General features: G+C 45.7%; 1 protein-coding gene across 6 annotated transcripts; it reads right to left on the bottom strand.

Annotated features, from left to right (window-relative positions):
- Positions 1–4,740: 4,740 nt before the first annotated feature.
- LOC107372399 (coiled-coil domain-containing protein 171) lies at positions 4,741–17,570 on the bottom strand. 6 transcript variants are annotated; one of them, XM_070548406.1, is made up of 24 exons: positions 17,451–17,570; positions 16,194–16,416; positions 15,797–16,019; positions 15,405–15,555; positions 14,951–15,120; positions 14,563–14,709; positions 12,831–12,911; positions 12,027–12,187; positions 11,799–11,937; positions 11,413–11,598; positions 11,248–11,337; positions 10,977–11,147; positions 10,510–10,677; positions 10,248–10,415; positions 7,636–8,134; positions 7,460–7,564; positions 7,243–7,391; positions 6,960–7,082; positions 6,579–6,704; positions 6,278–6,423; positions 6,003–6,057; positions 5,721–5,852; positions 5,500–5,652; positions 4,741–5,299 (listed from the first exon to the last, which is right to left on the bottom strand). In XM_070548406.1, the coding sequence occupies exons 2-24, from the start codon at positions 16,286–16,288 to the stop codon at positions 5,186–5,188; spliced, it is 3,552 nt and encodes a 1,183-aa protein (XP_070404507.1). In that variant the 5' UTR covers positions 16,289–16,416; positions 17,451–17,570; the 3' UTR covers positions 4,741–5,185. The 6 variants fall into 6 exon arrangements, with proteins under 6 accessions (XP_070404507.1, XP_015796112.3, XP_015796113.3 ...); XM_015940626.3 differs by having other exon boundaries at positions 16,194–16,386; XM_015940627.3 differs by having other exon boundaries at positions 16,194–16,367.
- Between the last annotated feature and the right edge of the window lie 44 nt (positions 17,571–17,614).

Genomic DNA, 17,614 nt, shown 5'->3' with positions numbered 1-17,614 from the left:
TGTCCACGTAGCCAGGGTGCATGATCAATCGGGTCACAGTGACAGGACACACACTGTCACAGACGCATGATGTTCTGTCTCAATCTGTCCCCCTGCTGATGTTCTGCATTCCGTATTCTGCACTTCAGGCTGTGTGTGTGCGTGCATGTGTGTGTGTGCACGCGTGTGCATGTGGGGGGTCTTGTTCTGTGTGAAAACGAAGCGGTACAAGTGATAATGCTGCAGGATTTCATAACTTTATCCTTCTCAGCAGCAGCACTGCAGGAGCTCTCCATGTCCAGCATGTGTGTAAGCCAGGTCCTTAGTCAACTTAAAGTTGTGCACATTTTCCCGCTAAGTTTTCTGTCATGAATCCCAAAGTTTGCGTGGAAAGTTGCTTACGCAGTTTTCTGACCGCGTTTTGTGCGTAAGCTAGCTTGATGAATGAGGCCCCTGGTCTGTTAGCGCCTGAGTCTCTGTAGAAGAGTTTGATCTCAGCTGATGTCTGGATCCCTTTGGTGACACAAAGGTAAAAGCTCAGCATCAGCAGCGTCAGACAAAAGGATCCGAGGGTGGGAGTGTGCTGAAAACATCCAGATGTGTGAAATCAGCTCCAGGTGTTCAGTAGCAGGAGGAGGTTCTACACAAAGCGCTTCGGGTTCCTGATCAAGAGTCTCCACAGAGAACGAAGAGGAGCACGACACACGGGAAGCTGGTGTTTAGCTGATTCAGCAGCAGTGTGTGTGTGTGTGTGTGTTTGTGTGTGTGTCAGCAAGCTTAAGTCCCTTTGTAAATCACAACACACACTTCCTGGGGGCATGTGAGCGAGGGGACGCACTTCTAAAGATGGACCCAAGAGCTGTCTGAAGCTTCACACACACACACACACACACACACACACACACACACACACACACACACACACACACACACTGTGCTGATGCAGCAGGTTAAATGTTTTCTGCTTTAGAAAGTTTGGATTAGTGTTTCTTTAAGCTATTCTCCTGTCATTGCTGTGTGTGTGTGTGAGAGAGAGAGTGTGTGTGTATGTGTGTGTGTTGCTTTGGGCTCATACCTCACAGAGCAGCATCTAGATGATCTTCTAAATTCTACTTGAGTATCAGGATAAAGAGGAAAGGAGGTCCCAGCTGGTCTGACCTACTGGGATTAGAACCCACAACCAGTCTGGTTCCTACCAACATCCTAACCCCGCCACATCGCTGATGCTGCCTCCAGCAGGATCGCCACCAAGCCCAGACCGGCTCTAACTGGTTTCTGCAGCAGGATGTCTGAGGGCCCAGGTCCAGCAGCGGGAGTCGCGTCCGGCACCAGCAGGCGGAGCCTAACGCCGCCGCTGGTGTTTGTTTACATCTGATAGATGTTTATTCTGTCCGCAGGAGTTTGTTTATACCTGATAGATGTTTATTCTGTCCGCAGGAGTTTGTTTATACCTGATAGATGTTTATTCTGTCCGCAGGAGTTTGTTTATACCTGATAGATGTTTATTCTGTCCGCAGGAGTTTGTTTATACCTGATAGATGTTTATTCTGTCCGCAGGAGTTTGTTTATACCTGATAGATGTTTATTCTGTCCGCAGGAGTTTGTTTACACCTGATAGATGTTTATTCTGTCCGCAGGAGTTTGTTTACACCTGATAGATGTTTATTCTGTCCGCAGGAGTTTGTTTACACCTGATAGATGTTTATTCTGTCCGCAGGAGTTTGTTTATACCTGATAGATGTTTATTCTGTCCGCAGGAGTTTGTTTATACCTGATAGATGTTTATTCTGTCCGCAGGAGTTTGTTTACACCTGATAGATGTTTATTCTGTCCGCAGGAGTTTGTTTACACCTGATAGATGTTTATTCTGTCCGCAGGAGTTTGTTTATACCTGATAGATGTTTATTCTGTCCGCAGGAGTTTGTTTACACCTGATAGATGTTTATTCTGTCCGCAGGAGTTTGTTTACACCTGATAGATGTTTATTCTGTCCGCAGGAGTTTGTTTACACCTGATAGATGTTTATTCTGTCCGCAGGAGTTTGTTTACACCTGATAGATGTTTATTCTGTCCGCAGGAGTTTGTTTACACCTGATAGATGTTTATTCTGTCCGCAGGAGTTTGTTTGTACCTGATAGATGGTTATTCTGTCCGCAGGAGTTTGTTTGTACCTGATAGATGGTTATTCTGTCCGCAGGAGTTTGTTTACACCTGATAGATGTTTATTCTTTCTGCAGGAGTTTGTTTATACCTGATAGATCTTTATTCTGTCCGTAGGAGTTTGTTTGTACCTGATAGATGTTTATTCTGTCCGCAGGAGTTTGTTTGTACCTGATAGGTGTTTATTCTGTCCGCAGGAGTTTGTTTGTACCTGATAGATGTTTATTCTGTCCGCAGGAGTTTGTTTATACCTGATAGATGTTTATTCTGTCCGCAGGAGTTTGTTTATACCTGATAGATCTTTATTCTGTCCGCAGGAGTTTGTTTATACCTGATAGATGTTTATTCTGTCCGCAGGAGTTTGTTTACACCTGATAGATGTTTATTCTGTCCGTAGGAGTTTGTTTACACCTGATAGATGTTTATTCTGTCCGCAGGAGTTTGTTTACACCTGATAGATGTTTATTCTGTCCGCAGGAGTTTGTTTACACCTGATAGATGTTTATTCTGTCCGCAGGAGTTTGTTTACACCTGATAGATGTTTATTCTGTCCGCAGGAGTTTGTTTACACCTGATAGATGTTTATTCTGTCCGCAGGAGTTTGTTTACACCTGATAGATGTTTATTCTGTCCGCAGGAGTTTGTTTACACCTGATAGATGTTTATTCTGTCCGCAGGAGTTTGTTTACACCTGATAGATGTTTATTCTGTCCGCAGGAGTTTGTTTACACCTGATAGATGTTTATTCTGTCCGCAGGAGTTTGTTTACACCTGATAGATGTTTATTCTGTCCGCAGGAGTTTGTTTACACCTGATAGATGCTTATTCTGTCCACAGGAGTTTGTTTACACCTGATAGATGCTTATTCTGTCCGCAGGAGTTTGTTTACACCTGATAGATGTTTATTCTGTCCGCAGGAGTTTGTTTACACCTGATAGATGTTTATTCTGTCCGCAGGAGTTTGTTTACACCTGATAGATGCTTATTCTGTCCGCAGGAGTTTGTTTACACCTGATAGATGTTTATTCTGTCCGCAGGAGTTTGTTTACACCTGATAGATGTTTATTCTGTCCGCAGGAGTTTGTTTACACCTGATAGATGTTTATTCTGTCCGCAGGAGTTTGTTTACACCTGATAGATGTTTATTCTGTCCGCAGGAGTTTGTTTACACCTGATAGATGTTTATTCTGTCCGCAGGAGTTTGTTTACACCTGATAGATGCTTATTCTGTCCGCAGGAGTTTGTTTACACCTGATAGATGCTTATTCTGTCCGCAGGAGGTGGTTTACACCTGATAGATGTTTATTCTGTCCGCAGGAGTTTGTTTACACCTGATAGATGTTTATTCTGTCCGCAGGAGTTTGTTTATACCTGATAGATGTTTATTCTGTCCGCAGGAGTTTGTTTATACCTGATAGATGTTTATTCTGTCCGCAGGAGTTTGTTTACACCTGATAGATGTTTATTCTGTCCGCAGGAGTTTGTTTACACCTGATAGATGTTTATTCTGTCCGCAGGAGTTTGTTTATACCTTATAGATGTTTATTCTGTCCGCAGGAGTTTGTTTATACCTGATAGATCTTTATTCTGTCTGCAGGAGTTTGTTTACACCTGATATATGTTTATTCTGTCCGCAGGAGTTTGTTTATACCTGATAGATCTTTATTCTGTCTGCAGGAGTTTGTTTACACCTGATAGATGTTTATTCTGTCTGCAGGAGTTTGTTTATACCTGATAGATGTTTATTCTGTCCGCAGGAGTTTGTTTATAACTGATAGATGTTTATTCTGTCCGCAGGAGTTTGTTTGTACCTGATAGATGTTTATTCTGTCCGCAGGAGTTTGTTTGTACCTGATAGATGTTTATTCTGTCCGCAGGAGTTTGTTTATACCTGATAGATGTTTATTCTGTCCGCAGGAGTTTGTTTATACCTGATAGATGTTTATTCTGTCTGCAGGAGTTTGTTTACACCTGATAGATGTTTATTCTGTCTGCAGGAGTTTGTTTATACCTGATAGATGTTTATTCTGTCCGCAGGAGTTTGTTTATACCTGATAGATGTTTATTCTGTCCGCAGGAGTTTGTTTACACCTGATAGATGTTTATTCTGTCTGCAGGAGTTTGTTTATACCTGATAGATGTTTATTCTGTCCGCAGGAGTTTGTTTACACCTGATAGATGTTTATTCTGTCTGCAGGAGTTTGTTTATACCTGATAGATGTTTATTCTGTCCGCAGGAGTTTGTTTATACCTGATAGATGTTTATTCTGTCCGCAGGAGTTTGTTTACACCTGATAGATGTTTATTCTGTCCGCAGGAGTTTGTTTATACCTGATAGATGTTTATTCTGTCCGCAGGAGTTTGTTTACACCTGATAGATGTTTATTCTGTCCGCAGGAGTTTGTTTATACCTGATAGATGTTTATTCTGTCTGCAGGAGTTTGTTTACACCTGATAGATGTTTATTCTGTCTGCAGGAGTTTGTTTATACCTGATAGATGTTTATTCTGTCTGCAGGAGTTTGTTTACACCTGTTAGATGTTTATTCTGTCTGCAGGAGTGTGATGGGTTTCGTGTTCTCAGGCGTTTAGCTTCAGCCTCTTTGTTTTTAACATTTAGGTGTTTTTATGTACAAGCAGACATAAACAGAACCTGATTTAAATGAAACGTTATAAATGCATCGGGTTTAACCACAACAACAACTACCAGGGATTAGAGCTTTATCGTCATGGTAACAAACAGCTAAACGATGTCTGGAGCAACACTGATCCATGTTAGAGAGGAAAACCTTTCAGCTGATGTGTGCTCACATGTTCTCTCCTCAGATGACAAGTCCTGGAGCTGCTCTGGTGACAGGAGCATCAACACCTCCAGATGAGCCAGATGTTCTTCTGTCACAGGAAGTGGGTGAACATCTGGGCTTCAGGCGTCTGTCACCGACCAGCTGGGAGAACCGACACCGACATCCTCACACGGTCTGGACCACCCCCGGTTCAGGACCAGATCAGGCTTCACGTTGAAATGATGTAAGAGGGGCGTGGTTCATTCATGAGGGGGCGGGGCCTATGTAAGCTACTGATCCCTTCGACAAACCAGAGAGAGGAACGGGCTCAGGTGTTTCTGGATCCGCAGGTGGGAAGGGTTCAGGGAATTCTTCAACCTGGAGGCAAAACAATGAGAAACGCGTAGGGTCACACATCGGTGCATCCTCTCATCAGCACAGACACGTCCAGGCTCAGGGTTTAAAAATAAACATTCATCTGGATTTAAATAACCAGAAACACAGAAGAACTTCACTAACACGTAAATAAATCACTAAAAACATCTGATTTCATTAAAGATCTGTTCAGAAAGTCCTACAGGGACAAAGGCCTGGTTGTCACGGAGACAAGCATCCTGCAGCTCGCTGCGCAGAGCAGTCACATGACTGCGGTGGGCGGAGACTTCCTGCTCCAGCCAGCCGATCCTGGAGATGCAGGCGTGACACAGTTGGGAGACGACGGAGAGAAACGTCTGCAGACAGAAGGAAGTTAGGATGGATGGAAGAGCAGGATGCTCCTAAGCCCCGCCCCCTCACTCACCTGGCACATGGCCACCTCAGGAGCTCCCATGATGCTCTCTGCTCCCCTCAGCTCCAGGTGTTCTAGAGGTAGGAGGAGGGGGCGTGGCTGACTGGATATGGAGTCGTGTGATTGGCTGAGACTCTCTCTGACCTGTAGGGGGCGGGGCATTGTGTCAGCAGCTGTTACAGGGTTAATCCAGTGTGTGTGTGTGTGTGTGTGTGTGTGTGTGTGTGTGTGTGTGTGTATGTGTGTGTGTGTGTGTGTGTGTGTGTGTGTGTGTGTGTGTGTGTGTCCTCTAACCTGCTTACAGCTCGTCTCTGCAGACTTTAAACAGTTGACGACACATGTGTGACGTCTGATGGAAAAAACAAACACTTTAATTTTTTTATTTCACTTCAAACTTTTCAGCATCAGAGAAAACTCGGTTTGTTTTCCCGAGTTTCCTCAGAACACCATCACAACGTGTGCTCATGTTAGCAGCACCAACAGGCCACCGTAGATCTGAGTCAGAACATCTGGATCCAGAACCTCCTCCCCACATCCCAACAGCGGTTCTGTTGTCCTCCTGCTGGTACCTGCTCAGGTCTCTCTGCCCCTCCTCAGCTCGCCGCAGACGCTCCTCCAGCTGCTGCTTCTCCTTCTGAAGCCCCGACAGGTGCTTACCCAGAATCCTTAGGGAGCGCTCCTTCCGGGCCACTTCCCTCCGTGCCTCTGACAGCTCCTGCAGAGGTAGAGACCGGTTCTGATAAAAATACAGAAAACCACTAAAGCCCATGGGTGAGATGATTAGAGGAACACCTGAGATGCTGCAGACACACGTTAGAACCTTCAGGAGCAGCTGTTAACGGCTCTCTACCTGTGCAGACACACACTCACCTGGGTGCTGAGGCTCAGAGTCTGCACCTGCTTAGACTGATCCTGGATCAGCGTCTGGGCCTCCTGCTCTCTGCTCAGAGCCTGATGGAGCTCCTCACACACACTCAGGAAATGGTCGCTCGGCACCTGGAAACACACACACACACACACACACACACAGAAACACAAAGGTTCCATTTTTATTCTACAGCTGCTCCCCTGGCCTGTCTGCAGCCCGTGTGTGTGTGTGTGTGTGTGTGTGTGTGTGTGTGTGTGTGTGTGTGTGTGTGTGTGTGTGTGTGTGTGTGTGTGTGTGTGTGTGTGTGTATGTGTGTGTGTGTGTGTGTGTGTGTGTGTGTGTGTGTGTGTGTGTGTGTGTGTGTGTGTGTGTGTGTGTCTCACCCCTTGCTGCAGACCTCTTCTCAGATTGGTCACCTCCAGCCTTAGGCTCCGCCTCTCTACCTCAGCTGAATGGAGGCGTTGGCTGAATAGAAGGAAGTGCTGCTGGAGGGACGACACCAGGGCCTGACGGACGGACGGACGGACGGACGGACGGACGCACGCACGCACGCACGCACGCACACACACACACACACACACACACACACACACACACACACACACACACACACACACAGTAAGCAGGAGGAGACCACCAGTACCTCCTCCACAGACCTCCTGTTACCTTCAGGTCCAGCGCCCGACCGCTCAGACCGAGCTTCAGCCACTCGCTCGCTCCACCAGAGAAGCTCCCAGCTGATTGGTCGAGGAGGTGGTCCAGGAGGCGGGACAAGCCTGAGCAAGCAGCTGAGATTACACTAGGAGGGGAGGAGCCTAAAGAGAGAGAGAACGTTGATGTGATGCATCGTCTATCGGGTAATGGCGACAGAAACAGGAAGTACCGCGGTGAGCTAGCGCCTCCTGCAGGTCAGACATGGAGGACAGGATGATGGAGAAGAGCTGCTCAGACTGAAGCCAGCGGGTAAAACAAGCCTCAGCATCTTCAGCTGCAACATAAACAAATAAATATTATTGACATCGATAAAAAAGGGACAGAATAACAGAAATAAAAGCCCACCTGTCTCAGGAGCTTTTTGACCCTTTTGTGTTGCCGTAAACAAGCCTCCACACACGCCCACAGCTCCTCCTCCTCTGTCCAGGTAGAGCAGCACAGTCTTCTTCTTGGTCAGGGCGCACCACCACTTCATGGCCAGCACCACCCATACGCTCCTCCTCCACCTCCTCACTGTCCTCCTCCTCCTCTCCTCTTCCACCACCTCCTTGTCCCTCTCACCTCCCAGAGCGTCCACTAGCCTCCTGACCTCCCCTTCCAGCCCCTCCCTTTCCTCCAGCCGTCTGGACAAGAGCTTCTTCTGCTCACTGAGCGCGCTCAGACGCTGGTGGGCGTGTCTCAGAGCTCCACCCAGCAGGCAGCAGGCGGAGGAGGTGGAGGAGGACTCCCGCTGGCTTCTGGAGAGGAGGCTCTGGAGCCGGGAGAGGTCAGAGGTCAGGGAGGAGCAGTGGTGCTCCAGAGAGGAGGCGCGGTCCCGGTGGGAGTCGCACAGAGAGAGACTCGACTGGAACACAGAATGGAAACAAAATAAAATCATTTAAATCTTCAGTTTTATCTTTATTTTACATGATTTTATTCCAGATGTTTTTATTTCAGACGTTTTTATTCCAGATGTTTTTACTCCAGATGTTTTTACTCCAGATGTTTTTATTCCAGGTGTTTTTATTCTAGATGTTTTTATACAAGGTGTTTTTATTTCAGATGTTTTCATTTTAGATGTTTTTATTCCAGACGTTTTTGCTCCAGATGTTTTTATTCCAGGTGTTTTTATTTAAGATGTTTTCATTTTAGATGTTTTTATTCCAGACATTTTTATTGTAGATGTTTTCAATTTAGATGTTTTTATTCCAGATGTTTTTATACCAAGTGTTTTTATTCCAGGTGTTTTAATTCTGGGTGTTATTATTCCAGATGTTTTTATCCCACGTGTTTTTATTTTAGATGTTTTTATTCCCTGTTTTATTTCAGATGTTTTTATTCCAGATGTTTTTATTACAGACGTTTTTATCCAGGTGTTTTTATTTCAGGCGTTTTTATTCCAGAAGTTTTATTCCAGATATTTTTAATCCAGGTGTTTTTATTCTAGATGTTTTTATACAGGGTGTTTTTATTCCAGGTGTTTTAATACCGGGTGTTATTATTGCAGATGTTTTTATTCCAGGTGTTTTTATTTCAGATGTTTTCATTTTAGATGTTTTTATTCCAGACATTTTTATTCCAGGTGTTTTTATTTCAGGTGTTTTTATTCCAGGTGATTTTATTCAAGGTGATTTTTAATTCAGGTGTTTTTATTCCAGGTGTTTTTATTCCATATGTTTTATTCCAGATTTTTTTATTCCAGATTTTTTTATTCCAGGTGTTTTTATTTCAGATGTTTTCATTTTAGATGTTTTTATTCCAGGTGATGTTATTCCAGGTTTTTTATTCTAGATGTTTAATTCCAGATGTTTTTATTTCAGGTGATTTTATTCCAGATGTTTTTATTCCAGGTGATTTTATTCCAGGTGATTTTTAATTCAGATGTTTTAATTCCAGATATTTTTAATCCAGGTGTTTTTACTCTAGGTGTTTTTATTCCAGATGTTTTTATTTCAGGTGTTTTATTCCAGATGCTTTTATTATAGTTGTTTTGATTTCAGATGTTTTTATTTCAGGTGTTTTATTCCAGATGCTTTTATTAAAGTTGTTTTGATTTCAGATGTTTTTATTCCAGATGTTTTTATTCCAGGTGATTTTATTCCAGATGTTTCTATTCCAGGTGATTTTATTCCAGGTGATTTTTAATTCAGATGTTTTCATTCCAGATATTTTTAATCCAGGTGTTTTTATTCCAGGTGTTTTTACTCTAGGTGTTTTTATTCCAGATGTTCTTATTTCAGGTGTTTTATTCCAGATGCTTTTATTATAGTTGTTTTGATTTCAGATGTTTTTATTCCAGATGTTTTTATTCCAGGTGATTTTATTCCAGATGTTTTTATTCCAGGTGATTTTATTCCAGGTGATTTTTAATTCAGATGTTTTTATTCCAGATATTTTTAATCCAGGTGTTTTTATTCCAGATGTTTTTATTCCAGATGTTTTTATTTCAGGTGTTTTATTCCAGATGCTTTTATTATAGTTGTTTTGATTTCAGATGTTTTTATTCCAGATGTTTTTATTTCAGGTGTTTTTATTTCAGGTGTTTTATTCCAGATGCTTTTATTATAGTTGTTTTGATTTCAGATGTTTTTATTCCAGATATTTTTAATCCAGGTGTTTTTATTTCAGGTGTTTTATTCCAGATGTTTTTATTATAGTTGTTTTGATTTCAGATGTTTTTATTCCAGATGTTTTTATTTCAGGTGTTTTTATTCCAGATGTTTTTATTTCAGGTGTTTTTATTCCAGATGTTTTTATTCCCTCTGACTGAACCAAAGTTTCTGTGTTTTACTTTCTTCTCTACAGTCAAACTTTCTGCTGACTCAACAGGTTTCCAGTCTGTCGCTGCGGGGAGACTTAACTACTACAGAGCTCGCCAGAGACCTGTGTGTGTGTGTGTGTGTGTGTGTGTGTGTGTGTGTGTGTGTGTGTGTGTGTGTGTGTGTGTGTGTGTGTGTGTGTGTGTGTGTGCGCGCTACCTGCAGCTGGCCCTGTAGTTGCCTGACGGTGTCTGTGTACTTCTTGCTCCACGCCTCCTCCCTCCTCCTCACGCTCTTCTCCAGACGAGCCAACACACACTCCTGACTGTGCTGCAGCTTACGCACACACACACTCTTCCTGTCACACACTCTCTGCAGGTGGGCGATCTGCACAGAGGAGAGCAGCAGGTGGAGCAGAGCCAGAACATCTAACATAATCCTGAGCTGAGAACAGGTGAGAGGACGCTGCCACCAGACTCACCTGCTCATTGGCCTTCTGCAGGTCAGAGGTCAGCTGGTCCACGTGCTCACTGATGACATCACACAGCTCCTTCCAGGTAAAGTCTCCCACAATGCTCTGGGGCTGAGAGAGGAGGCAGCGGCCGACCAGCAGCTGCTGGTAGAGAGCGTAGAGGGAGGACAGGTGTACCTGGACGTGGGGGTGGGGCTTCATTAACACTTAATTAAACCGTTCACCACCTTGTGGGATTAGGCCAGAGCTGTGGTTTATTCTGGATTATTATCTACGTGATTCTGTGAGGCGTAAAAGGTTCTGGTACCGTCAGACTCTGGTTCTGATGGATTAGTGAGGGTGAGGCCCAGCTTCACCTGGTTACCAGGTCAACTAAGCTGGTCAGACTAGGACGAGGTAATCACCACCACGAGCCACACTCTGGACCAGAACCAGAACCTCTGACTAGAACCCTTCAGATCAGAGTGGAGTACAACCGTTGACTCTTTGTTGAAGTCGGTGGTTATCTTCTGGAGCTCCTCCTTCCTCTCCTGCTCCTCCTTCTCTCTCTCCTCCTGCACACGCTGACGGTGAGTCAACCAATCAGATCTCTGCTGATGGAGACGGGTCACTTCCTCCTTCAGTTGGTCCAACTCCAGCCGCCAGCCCTGGAGAACAGACGCTCTGCATTAGAGCTCATTAGGGACTAGGGTTTCAGGAGCCCTGGCTGACCTTTGACCCCTCTGAGGTCTACACTAACACTCTCACCTCTGCTTGTCCCTTCTGATCTGAGGTCAGCTGCTGCAGAAGCCGGTTCTGCTCCTGGAGCTCCTGTGCAGCACGCAGCTGGTCCTGGACCTGTTGGGTAAAGAACATGATGACGGGTTCCCTCTGAGGAACCCAGAGCGCCAGCGGAGAGAACCCAGTCCGAACCTGTTTGGTGGACTCCTCCAGCCTGAGTCTGTAGGAGCTCAGAGTCTCGGTCAACAGCAGCAGGACCTCAGCAGAACTCCCAGAATCCTTTGCAGCTGGTGAATGACCGTGCTGCTGCAGCAGATCCCTGATGTGTTTCATGGAGGTCCTGAGAGCCTCCTCCGTGCTCGACCGCCTCTCAGCTGCCTGAACAGCAAAAACCAGTGAGAGGGTTCTGGTTCTGATCTCGGATCAAAGGCTCAGGAACTCTGGAGCGGGTCTGGCCCGACTCAAACAGCAGCTCCGTAGACAGGCCCGAGTTTGCTCCAGGCTTGTGTGTGTGTGTGTGTGTGTGTGTGTGTGTGTGTGTGTGTGTGTGTGTGTGTGTGTGTGTGTGTGTGTGTTACCTGCTGCAGCAGCATGTGTGTGTTGGCGTGACATTTCTTCTCCTCCTCAAACTGTTCTGAGAGGTCAGAGGTCCTCTTCCTCTCAGTATCCAAGGCAACAGTCATCTCAGACTTAGTCTGACTGAACTCAGTCTGTAACCTGCACACACACACACACACACACACACACACACTAGAACCTCCTCCTCCATAAGCAGACCCGTGGCGTTTGGACCCAGCTGATCTGACCTCTGCTGAGCGCGCTCAGCGCTGTCGCTCCTCTCTCTCTCCAGACTGTAGGCTCGCTCCACCTCTCTGAGCTGAGTCTGCAGCAGCTCCAGTCCCCGCTGCGCCTCCTGCTGGTTGGAGCGCTCCACCTCCACCACCACCTCCAGGTCCCTCACACGGAGCTGGGGGGGGGGGGGGGGGGGTCCACAGAGAGACATGATGTTTATCTGTTTGTCATGCTAGATCGTTTACTCCTGCATGAATTTAACAAAGTTACTGAGTTACTTACAGCAGCTGGAAATCAAAAAGGTTTACTTATGAGATTTTATTTTTTTATTTCTACTCTCTTCTGCGGTTTCTTCATACCTGATTTATCACATGTCTTAGCTCATGTTAGCAGGTGTTAGCCTTGGTTTGCAACATAAGTTAACATATGCTGACCCATGTTACCACAAGCTAATATTCGCTAACCTATGCTAACACAAGCTAAAATGTGCTAACACAAGCTAAAATGTGCTAACACAAGCTAAAATGTGCTAACACAAGCTAATATATGCCTGTTCTGCTGGTCCACCGTGGTCACAGATCCAAGGAGAGTCCCTGGAGGATCTCTGATCTCGCTGGAGGCAGCAAAGCCGGAGATGATGGGTAGTCTGGCCACCCAGGTCATCGTTGCGGTGCAAGGCTTTAGTCACACGGCAGTCGTGCTAGTATTAACTAAATAATTATTTTCCTACATTGTTCATAACATTTATTTCAGTACATGAACACACATAAAATATAAACCATAGTTTAGTTGGTTTCCATCTGAAGCGTGTGTGTTACCTGGAGGAGCTCCACCTTGTACCTGGCCTCCATGTGATCGGCTCGCTCCGCCTCCAGAGACTCCATCCTCTGATCCGACACCTGCAGGAAAACACCGTTAACTTTTACATCTGACCCTGGTAAACCCTGGTATAGCCTAGTATACCAAAGTAAACCCTGGAATACCCAAGTATACCCTGGTGTACTACGGTAAACCCTGGTGTAACCTGGTACAGATGTCCTCAGCTAAACTTGTTCCAGGGCCGGAGTTATTTCCTGCAGACACCGTGAGGGCCAGATGCTCCTCTAAAATAAAGTTCAAGCATTAATATTTATAACTGTTTTGTTTTCTATCTAAACTGTTTTGATTGTAGTTTTAGTTGTGTTAAAGTAAACAATTATTGACATCTGGGACACAAATTTTGGTGCTAAACTTCAAACTGTTAGGACTCAAAGGTCTAGCAGGTCGGATGTGATCCACGGGCAGTGTGTTGAGGTTCACTGCCCTGGTAAACCCTAGTAAGCCCTGGTATACCCCAGTAAACCCTAGTATACCTCAGTAAACCCTAGTATACCCCAGTAACCCTTAGTAAACCCTAGTATACCCCAGTAACCCTTAGTAAACCCTAGTATACCCCAGTAAGCCCTAGTATACGTTAGTAAACCTTAGTATACCCCAGTAAACCCTGATATATCTTAGTAAACCCTAGTATACCCCAGTAAGCCCTAGTATACGTTAGTAAACCTTAGTATACCCCAGTAAACCCTAGTATACCTTAGTTAACCCTAGTATACCTTATTAAACCCTAGTATACCTTAGTAAACCCTAGTATACCCCAGTAAACCCTGATATACCTTAGTAAACCCTAGTATACCCCAGTAAGCCCTAGTATACCTTAGTAAACCTTAGTATACCCCAGTAAACCCTAGTATACCTTAGTTAACCCTAGTATACCTTATTAAACCCTAGTATACCACAGTAAACCCTAGTATACCCCAGTAAAACCTAGAATACCTTAGTAAACCCTAGTAAACCCCAGTAAACCCTAGTATACCTTAGTATACCCTAGTATGCCTTAGTAAACCCTAGTATACCCCAGTAAACCCTAGTATACCTTAGTAAACCCCAGTAAACCCTAATATACCTTAGTAAACCCTAGTATACCCCAGTAAACCCTAGTATACCTTAGTAAACCCTAGTATACACCAGTAAATCCTAGTATACCTTAGTAAACCCTATTATACCCCAGTAAACCCTAGTATACCCCAGTAAACCCTAGTATACACCAGTAAATCCTAGTATACCTTAGTAAACTCTAGTATACCCCAGTAAACCCTAGTATACCCCAGTAAACCCTAGAATACCTTAGTAAACCCTAGTATACCTTAGTAAACCCTAGTATACCCCAGTAAACCCTAGTATACCTTAGTAAACCCTAGTATACCTCAGTAAACCCTAGTATACCTTAGTAACCCCTAGTGTACCTTAGTATACCCTAGTATACCCCAGTAAACCCTAGTATACCTTAGTAACCCCTAGTGTACCTTAGTATACCCTAGTATACCCCAGTAAACCCTAGTGTGCCTTAAGTAAGCATCTTCTTTGTGTTTTATCAGCTAATGTTGTGTCCAGGTTCTTCTGAGTGATGAATTAAATATTTAAGGTTTGATTCAGTAACATAAACTCTGGACACAGAAGACTCCAACAGGAGGAGCCAGCCTTGTGTCTCCTCCTCATCAGTGGAGCTCTGACCTCCTTTTCCCTGCGGCTCTTCTCCTCCTTCTCTTTCAGGATCTTCAGCTCTTCTGCCAGTCGTCCGTTCTCCTCCTCCTCCTTCTGCTTCTTCCTCTGCACCTCCACCATCCTCGTCTCAGACTCCTCCAGTGCCCGCTCCTGATCCTGAGAGGAGAAGAGCATATGAAGCCAGTAATTAGACGGATCCATTAGGGTGGAATAGAGAGCTGATGTCTGATAGAAGACATTTGTTCTAAGTCCTCTGGACCCTGATGAATCCTCCTGTAGCTGATGTCTCATCCTGGCCTCTTTGACCTCCTCACACCCGACCTCTGATCGGAGCTCTGTGCTCCCTGTGTGGAAACTAACTAACACCAGGAGGGTTTTACTCCTGGGGGAGTCACACCTGCAGCAGGAGGTGCAATCTCTGGTTCTCAGAGCCAAAGTTCTGAATCAGTCGGTCTCGCTCCTCCAGCTCCTGCTGCAAAGCATGCTGGTCCTCGTCCCGGGCCTGCCGCATGATGCTCAGAGCCTTCTGCAGGTCGTGGACAGTCTGCTGGAGCTCTGCCGCCCGCTCTGAAACCAAAAACACACCAGCTGATGAGAACACGCCTACAGAACCTGTCGACACGCAGGGGAGGAGAAGATAGCATCATGGTGACCATGGCAACACCAGACTGACCGGTAGGAGCCTGTTCCTCGTGTTTCATTCAAGTGTGTGTGTGTGTGTGTGTGTGTGTGTGTGTGTGTGTGTGTGTGTGTGTGTGTGTGTGTGTGTGTGTGTGTGTGTGTGTGTGTGTGTGTGTGTGTGTGTGTGTGTGTGTGTGTGTGTGTGTGTGTGTGTGTGTGTGTGTGTTAACCTGTGAGAGTGTGTCTGTCTCTGCTGAGCTCGGCGGCTAGCTCGGCAGCTCTGCGGCTCGCGGTCAGCTGGTACTGAAGCTTCGCCCTCTGAGCCTCGCCGCGCTCCACTGAGGACCGGAGGCGTGTCAGCTCCGCCTGGAGCCCACATACCTGGGGGGGGGGGGGGGCTCTTTTATTAAAGGTTATAAGTGATGAACTTATTAACTTAAACTGGTTCTCTGATGAACTTGCTGATGTCTGGACCATTTAGATCCTTCATTAGCCTGGTCTCTAGCTTCTGGTGGATCATGTGACCTTTAATCCTAACTTGGGTCTGGGTTTGCTGTAAAAACAAACTGATCTGACCTCCTCCACCAGGGGGAGCTGTAGAGTTACTGGTTGGCTTTCTCACCTCCTGGTTGAAGCTGGAGGTCAGCTGAAGCTTCTCCTTCTCCAGCTGGTTGAGTCTCCCCCTCAGCCTCCTCCACTCGTCTTCGCCTCCCTCTGACTCCGCCCTCCTCCCTCTGACCCCCCTCTCAGATTCCTTCCCACCTCCTCGTTTCCTCTCTGCTCTCCTTCCTCCGTCTCCTTCCTGCTTCTCTTCATGATTCATCAAGCTGATGACCTCAGTGATCCTGAAAGACAAAAACAGAATCTTTGGTGGAGTTGAGAGCCGCCTGCAGACAGCCCACAGAGGTTCAGACACCGGTGGAGGACTTCAGCGTCCTGTGGAACACACAACGGTTCCACAGAGCAGATCTTTGGGCCCAGTAGGAACCGGTCCAGAACCTGCAAGATCCAGACCTCACCTGGTTTTCTGCTCCGCAGACCCAGAGGCGCTGCTCGTCTCTCCCCTCCTGACCCGTCCAGGCTGTCTGCTCCGCGCCGACGGTACCGGCTGCATCTCTGCTCAGAATCACCTCCAGCCTCCTTAAAGCTGAGAGATCATCGTGAATGACCTCCTACTGGTCCTCGCACACGACCTGCAGATGGAGGAGACCTCTGACAGGTACACGGACGTCAGCAGCAGGACTGGGTCACCCGAACAGAACCAACCAGAACAGCTCAGAGTCATTTAACTCAAAGAACATTTTGAAACGAAGGGAAACAAGACGGTTAAACTGGAGCTGCAGTAGGGCTGGGTGGGCGATACGGCCTGAAATCAATATGATGATATATCGAGGATGTCATCTCCATAACGACGAATGGACGATCGATAACTACAGGTATGCTCAGGAACAAAAGTTGTCCACTAGATGGGGCTGTCACATGTATTACGTGTGACTCAAGGTGCTACAGCTTCTTAAAGGGACACGAGTGTTGCCAACCTACACACATCTTTTTCTTTTTTTATTATCAAAAGTTTTGGCGTGGGAAACATTCTCACGATAAGAGTCAGAAGCCCTAAGCTACAGACTCTGACAGCACGGCGAGTTGTTTCAGAGCAGAAACGGGTCTGATGGGTCACCTGACCTGCCGCAAAACCTGATTCAGCTTCATTCATGTGAAGTATAAAATAAACCCACGTCTACATAAAACGGTGCCTGAAACTAGAATGACTCTTTATACCAGAAGTGATTAAACAGCCTCACTGGAGTCGTTGCGCAGTAACTTGCTAGTGTTTCCACCCTGGAGGCGGATCCAGGACCAGTAAAGATGCTGTTGCTATGACAACATCAGCACTGCACTTGATGCAACAAGTCTATTTAAAACTCCTCCCATCGAGATTTATCACAACATAATTTACGTTATAGCCCGTTTACACACACACACACACACACACACACACACACACACACACACACACGCGTGGATAGTCTATACGTGTTGGGGTCTATAAATCCTTCCAGCCCAACACTCAGGTGAACCTCTACATTCTCTAAACGGAGCCTCTAAACATCCACTAAACTACTAACACAAAGAGACTTTTCGTGGCTTTTATTCAGACTTTAAAGAGTCTAAACAGACCTAAATCACAGCTAAACGAGTCAAAAACAACTTGTAACACCTGAACATGAAGAATTAACCGTGTAAAAATATCTTAATAACGCTTTAAAGTCACTTACTCTGAGGTTTGTTGTGAAAGCGTTTGAAACTGACGCCATCTTCAGCGTCCATACGTCGCTTCCGCATCAGCGTGAGTGACGTGAGAATCAGCCAATCAGAGCCTCCCAAATTTGTGGCTGTTCGTGTCCCTGTTTAAAGAGCGTCTCCGTGTCTAGGATGGTGT

Source organism: Nothobranchius furzeri, chromosome 2 (assembly GCF_043380555.1).
Source record: "Nothobranchius furzeri strain GRZ-AD chromosome 2, NfurGRZ-RIMD1, whole genome shotgun sequence".
In the NCBI taxonomy this organism is placed as follows: Eukaryota; Metazoa; Chordata; class Actinopteri; order Cyprinodontiformes; family Nothobranchiidae; genus Nothobranchius; species Nothobranchius furzeri.
Note: the sequence above shows the minus strand (reverse complement) of the source record. Positions and strands in the feature narration are given on the sequence as shown.